Source organism: Amblyomma americanum, chromosome 4 (genome assembly GCF_052857255.1).
Source record: "Amblyomma americanum isolate KBUSLIRL-KWMA chromosome 4, ASM5285725v1, whole genome shotgun sequence".
Lineage (NCBI taxonomy): Eukaryota > Metazoa > Arthropoda > Arachnida > Ixodida > Ixodidae > Amblyomma > Amblyomma americanum.
In genome coordinates this window covers 208,849,331-208,866,765 of record NC_135500.1, presented here as the reverse complement: position 1 = coordinate 208,866,765, position 17,435 = coordinate 208,849,331, and the positions used below count along the sequence as shown (strand labels likewise).

At 45.5% G+C, this 17,435-nt stretch overlaps 1 protein-coding gene across 1 annotated transcript; it reads left to right on the top strand.

Moving 5' to 3' along the window:
- The first annotated feature begins 1,340 nt into the window (after nt 1-1,340).
- LOC144129210 (alpha-tocopherol transfer protein-like) lies at nt 1,341-15,987 on the top strand. Its single transcript, XM_077663197.1, has 6 exons — nt 1,341-1,810; nt 4,777-4,926; nt 8,467-8,718; nt 11,265-11,458; nt 12,602-12,712; nt 14,530-15,987. The coding sequence occupies exons 2-6, from the start codon at nt 4,794-4,796 to the stop codon at nt 14,647-14,649; spliced, it is 810 nt and encodes a 269-aa protein (XP_077519323.1). The 5' UTR covers nt 1,341-1,810; nt 4,777-4,793; the 3' UTR covers nt 14,650-15,987.
- Nucleotides 15,988-17,435: the final 1,448 nt, after the last annotated feature.

Sequence of the window (17,435 nt, the reverse complement as noted above, 5' to 3'; positions counted from 1 at the left end):
CGATTGGTGTTAACATATGTGTAAAAGCTTATTTTGATAGTAATCCAGGAAACCCAAGCTGAAGTGTTTCGTGACCGCACTGTCGATGCGATGCGGTATGAGGACGCACTGCCCATGCTACTTCTCAATCTCTTGATTTACGCTTTAAATGACGAGGAAGAATCCTAGTACTGCTTTCGAGTATCACACAATGTTGTGAGTAGGAATATGCATCAAGAGCGTTAAATCGACGCCTGTAGAAGCTAGTGAGAATTCGCGAATAATTGGTGAATGAAGAATAAAATCCAGGGTTCGACGGAAACCCGTCTGGTCGGGTATGTTCATGGCGGAAAATCTTCAAGCGCCGACCAATCGTTAAAAAGGATGACGTTTCGGCCAAGGCCCCCGTAAGCCGGGGCCGAAACGTCATCCTTTTTAACGATTGGTCGGCGCTTGAAGATTTACCGCCGTGAATGAAGGATACATCTAGATAGAAGCTGTAGAGTCTGCGTCACACTTGTGTAGAGCGCTCGAGTGGCGTCATCTACTGCATAAAAGTCGACACCTTGCCTTAGTGTCTAGCTTTTAAAGTCTACGCTTGCGCCGATGTAGAGTCACATGAACCTGCAAGCAAGGTGGGCACAAGCAGTTTGTCTGCAAACCATGGACTCCTTTCTGATTTCACGGTTAATTTCGCGGTGCAGACTACTAGAGCGCTCTACACAAGGGTGGCGCAGACTATACCTGTAGCAAAAACTAGTTTTTTTACAGAAGGGTCCAACTCTGCTCTGTAGATTGTTTCGTAACGGACTGAATCTTGCCACCTTACGATGAATTCCTAAACCTGCATCTCAGGATAGGGCGATGATAATAAATATCAGCCGACTTAACACATGTCAGAAATGTTTCTAACAGAATTTTGCTACACTATGTCATTGCTTTTATTAACAGGTTTTGTTCATTCGAGTTACGATAGAGGGCTTATTTTAAGATGGAAAAACCGTCGGTGCAGAGCAAAGTTCGGAGCGTCCTGTTCAGCCGTTGCAACCTTGGTGAGCCCTGCATTGAGGTCATTAGACGGAAGTTCGCACGAAGCCAAGTTTGGCCGGAAGACCTTATAGAAAAGCGAGGCATTATTTATGAGGAAACTAAAATAGCAACGCAGTACACGCCACAAACAACCAAAACTGATCGCAAGTGAGGCAGTAGCGGAAGCTGCGCCGGAAACGGCACTCTCCACGACGCCAATTAGCGTGCGCGCTATCAGGAAGGCGGCGTTCTTTCCATATCCTGTTTCTTTTCCCTTCCTCCACAAGTCTAGAGGTGAAAGCAATCACCTGCAGTGTAGTTTAGTCCTCGATGCATACTGATATTTCATCACGCATCATTTCCTTGATTGTATAGAGTTTTTGGAAGCGCAGCGCAGAATAACAGAGTAGAGTCTGTCGCGCTGGCGGCGTGGCTAAACTGCACGTGTTTATTGTTCGGCAAACGGAGTGAGAGGGAGGAAATCTAACGTGATGAGTCCGAGGCAGTGTGTCGATGGAGCAGGAACTCAAGGGCATGAAGAGGGAGCGCCTATGGCACGTGCCGGTAACTATGTAAGTATACGCGTGACGACGCGCCAGCTATAGTCCGCAGTAACGGCCGTGCAAGTAAGAACAGAATTAACGGATAGCTGCGCTAATATAATTTCTTTCAAGTAAAACAACGAAGCACGTTTTTTGCCTCCGGCACTCACTCCTCTGTGGTTACACGGGCAGACTTTATTTAACAAACGGAGTGTTTTCCGGAGGAACCCGCGGCTCCAAAGAGTGCAAGCCCGTTTACGGTAAGTGTTCAGTTTTCTTTTTTTGTGTGTTTATGTGTGCTTTTACAACAGTTTCGCTTAAACTATGACGTTGCAGCGAAAAGAAAGAAAAATATAAATCTGCTCCTAAGGAGTGCACATGTGGTACGAATCCCTGAGCTAACAACATTATTATGCCCTTTGTAATGATTTTTTTTTGGTACTGACCTCCCCGCAGCGGTGAATTCACTGCAGTTTGCCACTTCATTCCCCCGTCACTCAAGTCGTTGCCAGCGCACGTCACTCGATCTCCAGGAATATGTTATGAGGCAGATTTCTCTTTATCCCGGTCGAATAATCACTTTTTTGTGCCATTCTTAAACGGCATATAGCCGCAATAACCGCTTTAATGTTACTGCTTCTCATCCGCTGCGTTACTCCTCAGAGAGCCATTCCTTATTACCGAGCCTTAGAAATGGCGTTCGCCGTTTAACGCGATAACTTTAAAGGTCCCCTTCTTCAGGAAACCCATCGTAGTTGTTCTTATGACTGGAAAATCATGATTGGTCCAGAGGATTGTGACGTAGAAAAGTAGTTTCGCTGAAAAGAAAAAAGGTGGTCAAGCGGAAACGGTCACACCCCGTAAATCGAATTTTGGCACTTTTCCTTTGAAATTCCTAAAGAGGCATATATATCGGTTGCTAGAGCAAGGTAGACGTGATCAAATTCTGTAGTAGAAAAAAAAGAGTAAAATAACGTTGGCGCTAGGACTTAGACCGGTGACTTGCTCACGTGTGAACTTGCTGTCATTCCACACCCTACACCGTGGTGTCAGTTGGAAGCTTTGCAATTTATCGTCTTGTCACGAGCGGATCGCATTGATCCTTGTAATGGTCTTTCCAATCAGTTCAGGGCTTTCAGCGCCAGTCATATGACAGCCTCTGACTGCAGAGCTTTTCGCACCTCGTGAAAATTCCACAGATCCTATGAATTTAAGGCGCAGTGAAATAAGTGTTCAAACTTCCTGTTGTATTGCAACTCCCATAGTACTGGTTTTCGGCCATGCTTTTCTGTTGCACGTCATTCTTGTTGCAGACTGAGTTCTACCACCAGAATTCCTGGCATGATGTGCCTGGCACCTTCTTAGTGAGACAACAGGTCGGAAACTGACGCGCTTTATTTTTTACTTAGCACTTTAGAAATCTAAACACAGCACTATCAAAAGCTAGGCTGGTTAGTGTAAATTGCGGGCCGCCACGAAAAAGACGCGATACGGAGGAGGAATTGTCAAATATGGACGATGTATCTTTTTGTTTTTGTATTTTATTCCCACTGATTCATCGCTTGATCGTCACTTCTTTTCTTAATTTAATTTTTTTTAGTTGTTTACTCATAGGAGGCATATGCTGACTCCGTGCTTATGCTCCTTGCCACACGCACTATGTTTTGTAGCCTGTGATGAAGCCAGTCTCGCATGTTTCGTTGTTCATTGCTTTGCCTCAGTGACGTAAGGCATATATTTCTCTTTACCGACAATAACCTGTAGTACCACTTTTCCTTTGTCCTGGAGTCTTGTTTGCAGTCAAATACCTGTCTGTTTCCTCGAGGACACGGAAAGGAAGGCCCTGTGTATCTCAGCTTACGTCAGGCTGAACAGTTTAACAAAAATGAATTAGTTCGAGCCCGAAAAAAAGCGCATGAATACAAAGGCGAAGAAAACACACGGCAACCAAAATTTGTATGTTTACTTGTTTTCTGTTTGGTAGGTAACAAAGGATGGCATGTTATCTTTTGCGAGCATCCGAGAACAAAGCTAGTGCAAAATCAACGTCCTTCTGATAGAAGAAAAGAAAAATAACAGCCTATTCAGGCAACAGAGAGGAAAAGCAGAGGAAGTAGAAAGGACAAATCTATTTCTATAGAGACTGGCTGGAAGGAACGTGTTGTAAGAGAAAACCTCAACGCAACAGGTAGCCAGTGAGCCTCTTCATGTTTTTATTTCTTTGGCTTCTTACTTTGCGCTCGTTAAGCATTGGGATGTGTCTGCACATAATGTTCACTGTGGTTAGCCAGTGTGATGCTCTTATTTCTGTCTACAACTTACAAAGGTTCATACAAATATTCAATGTGTAGGGTAATAATAGAATAAAGGGTATGAGGACAATTCTACTTACGAATCAATGTTGGGAACAGAAGTGCCTCCTTGTTGAAAATACCTTGTGCTATAGATTTCTTTGGCCACAGACGCCATTGCGCCATAAAAATTCACTATCATCATCAGAAGTTCCTCCTTCCTTGCTTGCCCTTTGCATACTTCACTCTTTTTTTATTCATTCAGTGTTCATATTTGCAGAAAATACTGGACGATCTAATGGGCTAAAAGACGACATTAGCCGCTGCATCTAGCAAGCGGGGGCCATAGTAGCCATGATAAGCACTTGTTACTGGATGTGCAATAGATATCAGTGTCTTGCTGCCTTCGGCCATAATTTGTTATCATGAGATTGAAGAAAACACTGTGCTGACAGCCGTTTATTACCCGGAACACCGCGGGGGGGGGGGGGGGGGTAGGAAAGAGGCGTGATGTTGAGTTCCCTGGCACCAACTTCGACGTGTGCATGCTGCCACCATCCCCATTCAGCCTGCGGCGGTGTAAATTTCGTCATATGACGGGCCTTCGAATCTTCCTTCAACGCTTTTAAACAGCATTCATCTAGGTTCTGGTGGATAAGCACGTTGATTTTGGTGTGCGTGTGACTGTGCGAGCCTATTGACTCATGGTGCCGTCTAACTGCTGCGTATGAAACCGGTCGGATGCTAAAATGCCTACTTTCAACCAACTATTCAGATATCAGTTCAATTTGAAATGAATCTTAAGCCTAGGCAAAAAACAAATGTGTCGTGTGATCTTTAAAAAAAAACTGATTTTGCGCCCCCGCTTAATCTCCTAAAGGCAAAAGGCTTGCACGATTTGTGACTCTGTCCACGTTCATAAATTTTCTCCCTAGTAAAACTGCGACCTGCGATGACGAATAGGAAGTTGGTTGCTGCTTCCTCTGACATGCCACCGAGCCAGGAAGACGGCGCGTGTGACAAGTCAGAAGACACCCGAACGACAGAGGCGGATGCTCTGAATCAGTTGCGTGAGCTGGTTGCAGGTGAGCTCGCACTGTGCTGATGTTTTTCGTTTTACTACATCGAGAGTGCAAATAGGTTCTAGAGAGGAGAGCTACGATAAATATGTCCTGCTTCCTCAACGTGTAACAAATAAAAAATGGAAGTGGCTTAGCTCAGCTTTGCCAGGATATACGTAGCGAGAGCTGCAGTTCCCCCCTGGTTACTCATGTTTTCGAGCTTGTTGTTGTGACTATAATGTTAAGCATTGAAGAAGTATTCGGTGAAGCCCATTGCTTATTTATTCAAGTGTTTTGACAGAGATAAACACTGCCCGATGATCGGTGAAGTAACACGCAGTTGTCTCAATGCTGCCCACGCAGTATTTAGACTGGTTGGTTTCTCTCAGATACACAAGGTCAATGGCAGTTCCCCACTGTGTAGTCTGAATGCGAGGATAGTTAGCTAAATTAATATCAAACTTCTGTTTCACGCATCGATTAAGAGAGTCTTGTTTCCTATTGAAATCACCACACCGAGTCGTATCACCTCAGCTTTTATACACACAGCCGCACATACGCAGTTTATCCACACGACCCCAAACGCGGCCGCGGCGGCAGCTGAGCTCTGACGTCATGCACCGCGCACCAGCTTCCTTTCGCACTATCGGCCTCCCAGGCTCACGGCGAAATGCTAGACTGGGTGGTAGCGTAGTGTAGCTCTCGCTACAAAATTTATAAGCATCAGAACAATACAATAAACCTGTATCTTAGTGCCAGCTCCAGCAAGTCTGTGAGAGGTCGTACGTCATAATGAATTTTTCTAGAGCATTGGGATATATAATGTTTAGAAATTTGCATAATAAATTAATTTTCTCACCTTACTACATGCCATATACCGTATTAATTTGCTGGAATAAATTCTAGACGTGTTTCACAGCGACACCTGATAAAGCGCCCATTCCTGGGTTTCACGTCAGTGTAGTAGTACTAGTAGTAGTAGTAGTAGTAGTAGCAGCAGCAGCAGCAGGAGTAGTAGCAGGAGCAGTAGTAGTAACAGCAGTAGTAGTAGCAGGCGTAGTAGTAACAGTAGCAGTAGTAGGTAATAGTAGTAGTAGCAGTGGTAGCAGCAATAGCAGCAGCAGCAGCAGTATCAATATCAATGTCAGTAGCTGTAGTAGTAGTAGTAATAGTAGCAGGAGTAGTAGCAGGAGCAGTAGTAGTAGCAGGAGCAGTAGTAGTAGCAGCAGCAGCAGCAGCAGTAGTACAAGTAGCAGTATCAGTAGTAGCAGCAAGAGTTGTATTAGTACTACTGCTACTACTAGTAGCAGTAGTAGTAGTAGTAGTAGTAGTAGTAGTAATAGTAGTAGTAGTAGTAGTAGTAACCAATTCGGCTTGGTAACCACTCAGATTGTGGTTACCGCGAAAGGAGCAGGGTATCACGATAGCGTAGGAATCCCCAAACAGAGGATGGCTTCTGTGCAAGGAGAAGGGTTATTATGGAAGAAGCAGGGTATGGCGAGTGCTAGGAGCGCATAACCGGAAAGGAGTTGCCGCAGGAACCGCCCGAATGATAGTTACCCTGGAAGGATGAGGGTATGTCAAGAGCATAGAAATGCGTAGCGTCAGAGTGTTCACCAAGGGAAAAACCCTGATTGCAGACACTGGGAGGAGGCAACCAGTCGACAGTGATGGCTACCGTGGATGGTATGAAGAGAGAGTAAGAAGGCGCAACCGGAGGGCGGTTGCCACGGGAGCCACCAAGAGGGTAGTTACCATTGAAGAGGGAGGAGGAGGTTTACCAAGGAAGGAGAAGGGTATTGGGAGTGTGAGGAATTTGCAACTGGAGGTTGGCGTCTCCTGGCACCACCCGAGGGGTTTTACCTTGGAAGGGAGACGGAGGAGGGAGAGAGTATGGTGAGAGTGGGAGAATGTAACACGGTCCTTCTCCGGCAGATGCTGCAAAACACGCCGCCCGAGGAGAGGGTCAGCGGCCGTGACATCGCGCGCCTAAAGCGGTGGACTCTCCAGTCCGCTGCTCCGTGTGCGCAAAACACGCCCAATATGCGCAGTCTCCAGTCCTCCGAATATGTTTGGAAAACTAAAAGAGCGCTCTATAACTATACAGATACGAAGTCGTTCTCATATACTGCACCTCAATATATAGGGAATCATAAATGCATTAACAGCTCTGGTTTAACATCTAGTTGCACAGCGAAAATCGTCCTGCAATCTTTTTTATTGACTGCACTACGCAGAAGTAACCCCATTAAGTTTTCGCGCTTCGCTTCGCGTCTATTGACCAACTCTAGAAATGGTCTCTTGGCAAGGAAAAAGAAGATTAACTTTACAGCTGTGCTTCTGCGAAAAAGTAAATAGTCATATTGCTTCCAACATCTGAGGAAAAAGTTGTGATTTGATGGCTTGTCGAAATTTCGTCTATATGGCGGCCAAGAATCAAATAGTGCTGTGAAACTTGCAAAGCTGAACGGAGGAAAAGATAAATAAAAGAGGAAGCGCTAAATAAAGAAGTGCTTAGTTGTTCAACATCATTGTCATCAGGCTAAGTAGGTACATTGCGGGATAAAAGAAAATTAAGTCATTTTATTTTCCAGGATAAGTAGAACAAAACTTTGAATGATGCCCTGGACTAAACGTAACATAATGGCAATCACACAGCACTTGTGTAAAATGAAAAGCACAAAATCAACGGCGAAGAGGACCAAAATGCCGCATACAATGAGAAGAAAACAAAATAATGTGCATTTTACAGCAGAATGAGTAAAGATCTATCAAGAACAACACTGTAAAAGAGATACAACCCGAAAATGACTACCAATGAGGTCAAATAAGGGTCATAAAATATGTTCTTAATGTTTTATTTCATTCATGGGACTGTTTTATTTCTGGGGGTAGGGCATTCCAAACCTTGGCTCCTGAAAACTGCACCAATTTTTCGCTGTAGATGTTGCTATTTGGTGGCTGATTAAAATTACCGCCCTATAGTTGAGTACTAGCAAGATACAGCTATTATGTACTTTGTTTTAAACGGTGCTGTTGCAACATTCCCTGACTGTTCAACATTACTTCACTTCTCTTCATATTGTTGCGGCACATAGCTTCAGTTAGCAATCATAGACTGTGAGGAAGGTTTAGGTGAATTCGAAACGCTTGCAGCCATTCAGGTATTGAGTTACACGGGGGTAGAAGAGGCATTTGTAAAGATGCAGGAAAGTACCACTGCGCACTGCAGAGCCAGCATAGCTATTCGCATGCTAAGTGTGCAAAATCTCAGAAAGGGGGATGAGGCAAATGATCTCTCCACTGCTGTTCACCGCGTGTTCACACGCAGCAATGAAATGAAACACAATGCGAAGAGCTCGACATTAAGACCAAGAATGATCTTGATCTCCGGTTTGGGGATCACGTTTTCCTACTGAGGAGCCCAGGGAACGAATTACAGAGATTGATTCAGGACCTAAAGAGGCAAAGCAGAACGACGGGTCTCGGAAGTTACCGAATGTGAAACGGGCTGTTTCCTTTTACTTTTCCCGCTTACTGATGCATGTTTGCCTGATTCATCAGGTGAGCCGTCGTTGGACTGTGCTGCAGAGGAGGCATTCTTGCTCAAGTTCCTACGGGCTAAGAAGGGCAACGCTCACGTGGCATATCGAACAATCAAGCGGCACTTCGAAGCGCGCAGAAAGAATCCGGACATGTTCGAAGGAGTGGACCCATATTCTATCCCATTCGATGTGGTGTGCCAAAAGCAGAGGCTGGTGACAGTGTCCCGGGAAAAAGACGCCAAGGGAAGAGCTGTGATTTTGCTCAAGATTGGTAAGTGCATTCGCTGCCTATTTTGGATCTTACTGAGTTCACTTAACCGACATTACATTCATCCCGTTTAGGGCTTGGACTTTAAGTTTTAAAAAGAGAAAAAAGAAATCGGTGAAAGTACGATCAATTCAATTTTACCAGCAGATTTTAACGAAGGAAGTCCAGTATTCTTGACATGTGGACCTTAGCTTGCTGGCTGTTGAGTGTGAGTTACACTCTCACAAACCAGAAAAATATTAGGCGATGCTGTAGCTGGTCATTTTGCTGTAGCTAATGCCTCTATATGCAGAATTCGTCGTTCTCTACATGCACACATTACTGGGAGTGCTGATATCACTCCTGGCGCAGCGGCGCTGCGGTTAAGTGATGCGCCATTGCGCCGGTAGGTGGCTCTTTCAAGCACGGCCACTGGTGGGGCTTGTGAGACCCAACCTGCTCTTCAAGCAACCTCTTGCGACCAATCATTAATTTAGCTGCCACGCGCCACTGGGGGAAGAGGGGGAGGGGGCAGCCTGCTCACCATCAAGTCAGTAGTTTTCCAGCTGCCTCGATGGGCAGGTTGTGATGACGGCGCAAAGTTCGCACAGCGTCACTCGTGATGGCGGTCACCATTTGTGCTTACACAGACCCTTCTAACGGTAACGCGTTAATAACAAGGTATGTGTGTGCGCGGTGCTCAGTCGACCCCGAGAGAGGGCAGAAGGAACGCTTTGTGCGTGCTTGTGCCTGCGCGGGGCCCTGCGCTGCTGTCGCTTCGTGCCGCAAAACTACTCGAACTGGCGGGGTCGGTATACGCTGGCGGTGCACGGATGGCTAGCAGCAGAGGTTGGACGGCGGCTACGGGGCCCTGGAAAAGACACCTGATCCTCCCTCAGCCATCTATATTGTTGCCGTCCTACTTACTAAGTCAGACAAGAATTTAACGGGCGCTCGTTGCCGTGAGCACGATTGGAGACGTTGAACGAACCTTTAGGCGAGTACCGCGAGGGGAATCGAAGGCTTGGAGCGACACATTGGAATCTCAGATAGAACAGGAGAGAACGGACACAGCCGCGCCCTCACCGAGTTTTTGTCGTACTGCAATCTTCTTTTTTTTTCACAAGATGTGGCACCCCGTACGGAGTGCGGGGAAGCTGGTTTAAAAGAAGAAACGCACTTGGAAGACGCAAGGGCGATCCAGTTTTACGAGGTGACAACAGTGCCCGCGAAGGGGCATATGTGTGCTCGACAGCCGCCAGCATCTTCCGCCTAGGGCCTGTTTCACATGCATGCGATTTCCGCATGCGACACTGCGAATTCAGTCAGTCTGCGAGTGGGGCGGGCCGTCGATCTAGCCGCAGACGGCTTGCGATTGAGTTCCATCCGGTTGGTATCCAGTCGCAGCGTCAGTGCGTTCTCTCTGCAACTGACCAATGGGGAGCGCCGAGACGGTCACGTGGGAGTTGTTGCCGCGGTGGAAGCAAAGCTGTTTATTCTAATCAAAACGTACGAAATATTGTCTTGCATCTAAAAATACAGTGTTTTTAATATAATCAACACATTTCGTGCACCGTTTCTGTCGCGTTTAATCATGGCTTGCCTATGCAAATATAGAGCAACCTTGCCTGTCCCTCCGACCGAATTCGCTGGCTGCTCGTTGCATGTGAAAGCACTGACCGAAAATCGCACTGCGGCATCAGCGACTAGGCCGACTATTTTCGTGCCTCTGCACAGCGCAAAGCTTTACCCCTCGCAAAACATCATCTGCTAGCCTACTGCTCTTCGCTGCCATCACTTACTCAGTGCATCTGCTTCATTAAGTAGGTCGCAAAAAAAGTTTTGTTTTCTGTCTTCCGCAACGGTTCAGCTGCAGTTCCATCTATGCAGCCAGCACGCACACCCCGTGAGGCCCCACTCTGCGGTCATCTTATAGCATGGTGCACCTAAAGAAACAACCCAACGTTTCTAAAAATAAACTTCAATTTACGTTTGTGTCCGCCGGTTCACGTCGTCGTTATTTTTTTAACAGCGATATCATTTCCTTAGACAAGCGCAGTTGTTTGCACGGCTATATGTGTGCTAATTACTGGTACATCTACAGCTGATGGCCACAAAATGAACGAAATATACTTTTTGTGATATTTTTCTGCACAGGAATGATAAACTACACGCTAGTTGCCATAATAGAGAAGATAGTATGCAAGACGAGACTGCTTAAGTTCCTTAAGATGAATAAATAAGTGCTAGGTAAAGCCACCAAACTCTTAGTAGAAATGTCGAGTTCACAATGAACATAACTGCGTGCAATACGCCTTAAACGACTAAGTGACTGAAACGTTGGCAGTATGTTTTCCCTATATCATATATATAAAACATGTCTCTCAGCAATGTTCTCTCAAGAGTGAAAGATACCAAGAGAATAGTTGTGTGCGGACATAGGAAACACTATCGAAAAATCATCCGAAATGAAAAGCGCTGCTTGCCTGTACCTTGCTTTCATGTTCCCCTTACACAAAAATTGTTTGCCTATTGTGATTATTTTCTCTCTTTTTTATTTTTGCTTTTAGGAGCCTGGAACAGTGAAGAATGCCCTCTGAACGAGTTCTTCAGAATAGGCATCGCTCACGCGGCCTATATTCTTTTTGACGAGGCTGTTCAGCTCAATGGTGTGGTGTGCGTGATGGACTTCAAGGGTTTGAGCATCAATCATATGCTCCATTACACACCGGCAGTCATCAAACAGCTTTTGAGCCTTGTCCAGGTCAGCGGAAAGGCTTCTTGATGTTCTTGGTGCGCGATGTAGAAGAGACAGGTGTCCGCTTTGAAATGCATATAAAGATATCGATCGTGTGTTGAGCAAAATCACGCCGTGAAACTAAATTAGATGAAAAAGCACGCCCTTGTTCCACAAATAAAAAACCACATTATTCGTAGACTCATCGACAACAGTAACCTAATTGATACGATACATTACCATCGTTCTCTGTGAGCATAATTAGATCATGTACTCAGGAATTACTAGCTGCAGGAATAGAAACAAGATTTTTCAGACTTTTTAATGATATCGAATATAAGCAATTAAATATTTATTTTGTTTTCTGTAAGATTTCGTCAACAGTGATGAAGAATGATTGGAGTATGGGGCACAATAATAAATCACACCTTTTCACATAGTTATGTAGGTTTGTTTTGTTCTAGACGGATATGAAGGCAATTACAGCGCCACTCTACTGCACACTACATCCATGCAAATCGTTGGTTCCGTGAAATCACTGAAGTTGTTTTACAAAAAAACTATGGGGCACTGAAGTTCGGCCATAAGGGTCGTTAAAAGCTAGCTTCATCGGCCGTGCGTCTTCTTTTCATGCCACTTCGCAGCCACTTACCTAATCGGACAGGACACAAAGCCATCCCTTTACAAAAATAGACCACACATGTCGCCATGGCCTAGGTGTAGCGTGTCTGACTTGCGATCGAAAGGGCATATTTATTCTCATCTCATCTCAATTTTCTTTTCAGCGCAGTTAATTTACTTTACATTATTGCATGTTATATTGATTTTTGAGTGATGTTCTTACCTTATATTCACTATTTGATGCTTTAACCACTTTCGAATCCGCCGCTCACTGTGACGTTATTATCTTGACGACCAATCAGTATTTTCTCGCACGGTCGGCACCGGCGCCACAGGATTCTGCGCAGAATGGGAACCTTAAAGTTAGTCAGTGTGCTTGCATCCAATACTTTTGTGCTTGCCCTGAATAGGAGAGGTGCGAAGGCTCACATGATGCTAGACGAGTAAGCGTTGCTGTCTGTCTAACGAGGAACCATTCCTGTAGTTTTTTTCTCAATTAGTTTCAGTTGCAAAAAAAAGACTGATTACAGAAATCGACATTGTTTTCAGGACTGCTGTCCAATACGGCTGAAGGGAATATACGTAATTAACCATCCACAATTGTTTCACCTTCTCTTTGCGATCGCCAAGCGCTTCATGAAGGCCAAACTGGTGAGCAGGGTAAGTGCACTATTCTTCGATCAGCCGTTAATTTCTTTTGAGCAAATCAGTTAAAAGTTTAAAAAAGTGATTGTTTGCTGCGGTATCGCAAAACAAGTTGCAGTTGAACATTGTTATAACGAAGTTCAAGGGGCCCCGCGATTTCTTCGTTATAGCCATTGCCTTGTTGCAGCTGTACGCCGCCTACGTTTCAACGGTTGCATGCCAACAGTCCATTGTAACTAGGTGTGTATTGAGGACAACATAGCAGCACGACATAGTGAGCTTCCGATGTGCGCTGCGGGAGCATAAACACGCACGCCCACCGCGCAGCAATTCACGGACATAAACTGTATATGTGAGCCTTGCCAACACGCGCCCGTTTCATCCCTGGTTCGCATGAATTTGAGCGCGTACAAAACAGATCCTGGAGACGAATTATCACAGAATCCAGGGAAAGAGCTATTGGGATAATTTAGCGCCGTTTTCTAGGCCCTGAAGTGCTTAAGCCGAAACGGGCCGCTGTAAAAGACGGCCTTCGCTGCGCAGCTCACGGGCACGTGAGACATAGCAGTTCACCTCATGGCATGGTTGTCTTGAGGCGAAGGCGTACCCAAGAACGAAGGCTTTAATGATGGGCACCTCCTCGTCAACGGAAATTTGTTAGCGTTTTCTTTTCCCGCCGCTTCACCCTCTACCACGAGCGGGACGTCGATGTTGTCAAGTGCACCAAAGTGCACTGCCAAGCGGTTTTCAAACAAAGAGACCACATGGAACTAGAGAAGGAGAGCGGGCTCGCAGTGGGTCGTGTGCAGCACGGAGGTTGGAGAACGGGGAAACTCCAATGGCTTGGCGAGACGAGACGCAGCGTGGCGCGGCGGGCCATGCACAGAACACAGTACGACATGAATATAAAATAAACTGCGCAATCTACACGACACAGACGAGGTGCAGACAAGACCAGAGGAGAACAGGACGGTGTGGCATCCTTCGGTGGGCCGCGTAGCCAATGTTTTGCGAAGAAGGGATCGCCATCCTTAAAACCGCGATTTGTGCTGATGCGCTCCATGCAGGCCCCGCTTGAAGTGGCATAAATTTTCCTCGTGTTCCGTGCGGTACTTGACCTAGCAGGTTATGCGCGGTGATATCATTTTGCCACATCTAACTGGTACGAAAGCGTTGATAAGCGTTATAAATTGACATACCCATGTTAAATTAGCCATTGGCTCACTGGAAGCTAGTTATGTGCGCACATAACGAAAGTTCCACCAACAAAATATAAAATGCACTACCTTCTGTGGGAACTTACAAAAGCGAATGGTGATTCGTTTCCTATAAAAAGTTTCTCATAGCAAGGTTTTACTATGTCGGGAAATAAAGCGGGGACCAATAAACAAGAACAAGTATCAGCCTAACCTGCGGAAAATTAAAAAGGCTGTTTATCATTCGCCCACTGAAACAAATTAACACCTCTCAAGGCCCGATATTCCATTGCTAGGCGACAGGTTCTGCTGATATACGAACCTATGCTGACGCTAAAAGGTGGGTGCTTTGTAATAGTAACTAGTCTGTGCTTGTGGATACGCTAGAGGATTATGCGCAGTAGAAGTTATTTATGCAAACGGTCTAGAAAATTTTGAATGCTATTCTTGACGAAATAATTTCACGACTTTTCATTGATTCCAACTGTCTGTCCCTTTAACTTGGTATCCTTCTTTCAAACAATCACCTGCGGAGAAGTATTACAGCTGGTACGACCGCACAGCACTTCCGGTAATCAGTAAGAGCACCGCAAATTCAACGGTGCCGAATGAATTGAACACTATTGTCTCTTTCAGATTCATCTCTTTGGTTACGATCTGAACAAGCTTCGTGACCTGGTGCCTGATGACGTCATTCCGGAGGAAAGCGGAAGCATGCTCGAAAGTTACGACTGTGATGCTACGGAGGAGGAATGAACCGTCACGCGGAATATCTCCGTGATATCAGCAAACGCGGTTAACACGACAGGACAACAAAATACATGAATGGTTCGACGTACTCATCCTTGCCTAAACGGACCTGAGTAGGGTTGGTGTTTGGCCGCTGCTCATTCATTCATTGATCCCAACTGCAAATGATGCTGGCCAGTCAAACACATTATGCTTTATTAATCACGCCTAGGTTAGGACACAATTTTTAGAATTTTTTTTTCATGACTCTGGTGATCAGAGCAGTGACACGTCCAGAGCACAGGGGATAAAAAAAGAGGAAGATGACGTAGAAGAATGACACGCCAATAAATAATGGTCAATAATTAATTAGTTAAAAAAGAGAGAGATTACGTTCCAGATAAGAAAGAGCACGATATGACGTGGCTGAGGTACTGCAGGCGCTGGACGCGCTCAATCCAATCCTTGCAGCTTTTCAATAGCAGGCATAATGGCTCAACCAGCCTCATGGTTCCACCAATAAGTCAGAAATGCATCAGTTGTCCATCTGTATTATCTACAGCGACAAGAATCAGCTTGGCTACGCCGTCTGTAGCCTGGTGTTTCTTTTACGAAGTGGCACTTGTTCTGTATTGGCGCGGCCGACCGTCCTGATTGTGACACATGTAGCCATGGGGAGATGGAGGAACGTGGTGTAACGTTTGCTGTGGGAATGCTTTGTGATTGGCAACGATGTACTGGCCTTGTGCTGTGTTCTGGACCACTTCAATCTCCGCCCTCTGGCTGTGTCCTTGGTCCTCAGCTCATCTCTTTTTTAATACGAAAGCATTACTTCGCTATGTCGGCGAGGTCGTGTCCGCAAAATGTGTCGGCAGCCATTGTGTCGTTCTCAGAACAGTTGGGATCAAACGAATGTTTGTAATCGATAGAGGATAATGTGATGGTGATGTGCGCCGAAATTTGATGTCGATAGGATGATTAGTTAATAAATAAGAGCCGAAAAAGTTTAAAAACTCTCGAAATAGTAGGAACGTCGATATAATGAGTGGGCGGGGAAGCAACCGGGGACGGCAAAATAGTGGAAAAACAGACAAAGTGGAAATAAAGTTTGAAATGGATTGAAATGTGTTTCATGAGTGATAAATAATCGAACAAAAAGCGTGATCGATATACAGTAATTAGTTAATTACAACCAAAAGTGGTTTGATATAGTAGGTGAACGGAGAAGCAGCAATGGGCGCCAAATTTGAAAAACCAAAATGTGTGATTGAGCTGAAAGGGGGATTTAATTACAGTAACTTTGTGAACCTTCTTCTGAGATCCTCCTTAGAGGAAAAAGAGGAGCAAAGAGAGGCGGCGAGTTACCCTCAAAACACATGCTTTCGCCTTCCTCCACGTAAGCAGATTTAAATGCCCTCGGAATTTTTCTGCTCCCCTTCTTACGTGTTTTCTTGAAAGCTGTTTCCTTTTGTTATACTGCCCCCGGTAATGTCTACGGCATCTCATACCGCCCATTCACCTTGTAGCGGCCGCCATGTCGGCAGTGTGTATTTCCCTAATCTTCATATCGCTACATGATCCGACGTCAGCTAAGCAAGCTATGGGTGCGCCACTATCAGAGTGTCTGTGACGTTTCGCGCAACGCGCCGACCTGATCATCATCCGTACTATGACCGCCATTTACCACGAAGTACATTCCGACAGACGTGTATGGAAAGCACTTCAAAAGAATTTCTAGGCTTGGGTTTCTTTAAAGCCTCGAGTGGAATTATCATTGGTAAGACCTTCCTTCGACAGCGATGAAGCGTAGTCTCTCGCGGAAACCCAGGCTCGAGTGTCTGGTGAGTGAACTGTCGACGCCAGGCCGCACGACAACGCATTGCTGACTGCTTCTCGATCTCTTGGGTCACGGTTAAAATGAGAAGAACTGTAGCACTGATTTATAGTGTGCTAGCGAATTAGTACCGGTGATTTTAGCTAAGTAAAGCTTCTGCTTTGGGTAGTTGGTACATACTAACATCGCCCAGACACGAGCACTGCCCTGCTCCGGTCACAGGCTCTTCAGGGAGGAAATTTCTGTGCAAGTTAGCTGTCGTAAGAAAACACACCCGAGGAAGCTGCCGCAAGGATGTCTTAGTGCAGAACCAATACGAAATGTGCATGACAGCACGCATTTACTGCCTTCTCACTCCAAGCAGTCAGCCAAGTGCGTTCATTATTCTTGTTTTGTTTTTGCAAGTGGGCGTGATGATATTAGGTTAAAGGAACACTATGAGGGCGGGCTCAATGCATGGTGTCAACAGGGTCCGTTGCCGTACACACGGCCGATTCTTTAACAGCATCAGGGGAGTATGGAATAAAAGGCTTAAGGTGGCTTGTGGCGAAGCGAGGCGACAAACCGGACGAAGACATCCATATTCGCACTGCGTGCTTGCCGTTTGCAGCCTGTCTCGGCGCTCCGCTATGTTACATGCCGCTGTATACGAACGGTTGTTCGGCACTCGTGCGATACTGTTAAAAAAATTTTCTCGAACCCGAGGGCGGTGATGACATGTTTCACACACAAGCTTCACAGATTCGAACCCTTTAATCTCGTTTAATTTTCAAAAATTTCTTGAGCTTCCAGTGAGGGCAGCATTAGATTCGTAAGTTGTGCAGTGAAATCAAATGCTCAAATGCAGGAAATAACTCACAGTATTGTGTCTAAGAACATACAGCATGAGAGTTAAATTCAGAACGTGCTGGAGGGCTCCGGAATAATTTCGACCACCTGGGGATCTTTAACGTGCATGTTAGTGCACGTTAAAGATCCC

Coding starts and splice junctions, on each gene's coding strand:
- LOC144129210 (XM_077663197.1), top strand. CDS start 4,794: ATGACGAATAGGAAGTTGGTTGCTGCTTCCTCTGACATGCCACCGAGC. Junction 8,719..11,264: donor TGTGATTTTGCTCAAGATTG/GTAAGTGCATTC, acceptor TTTTGCTTTTAG/GAGCCTGGAACAGTGAAGAA. Junction 11,459..12,601: donor AGCTTTTGAGCCTTGTCCAG/GTCAGCGGAAAG, acceptor CATTGTTTTCAG/GACTGCTGTCCAATACGGCT.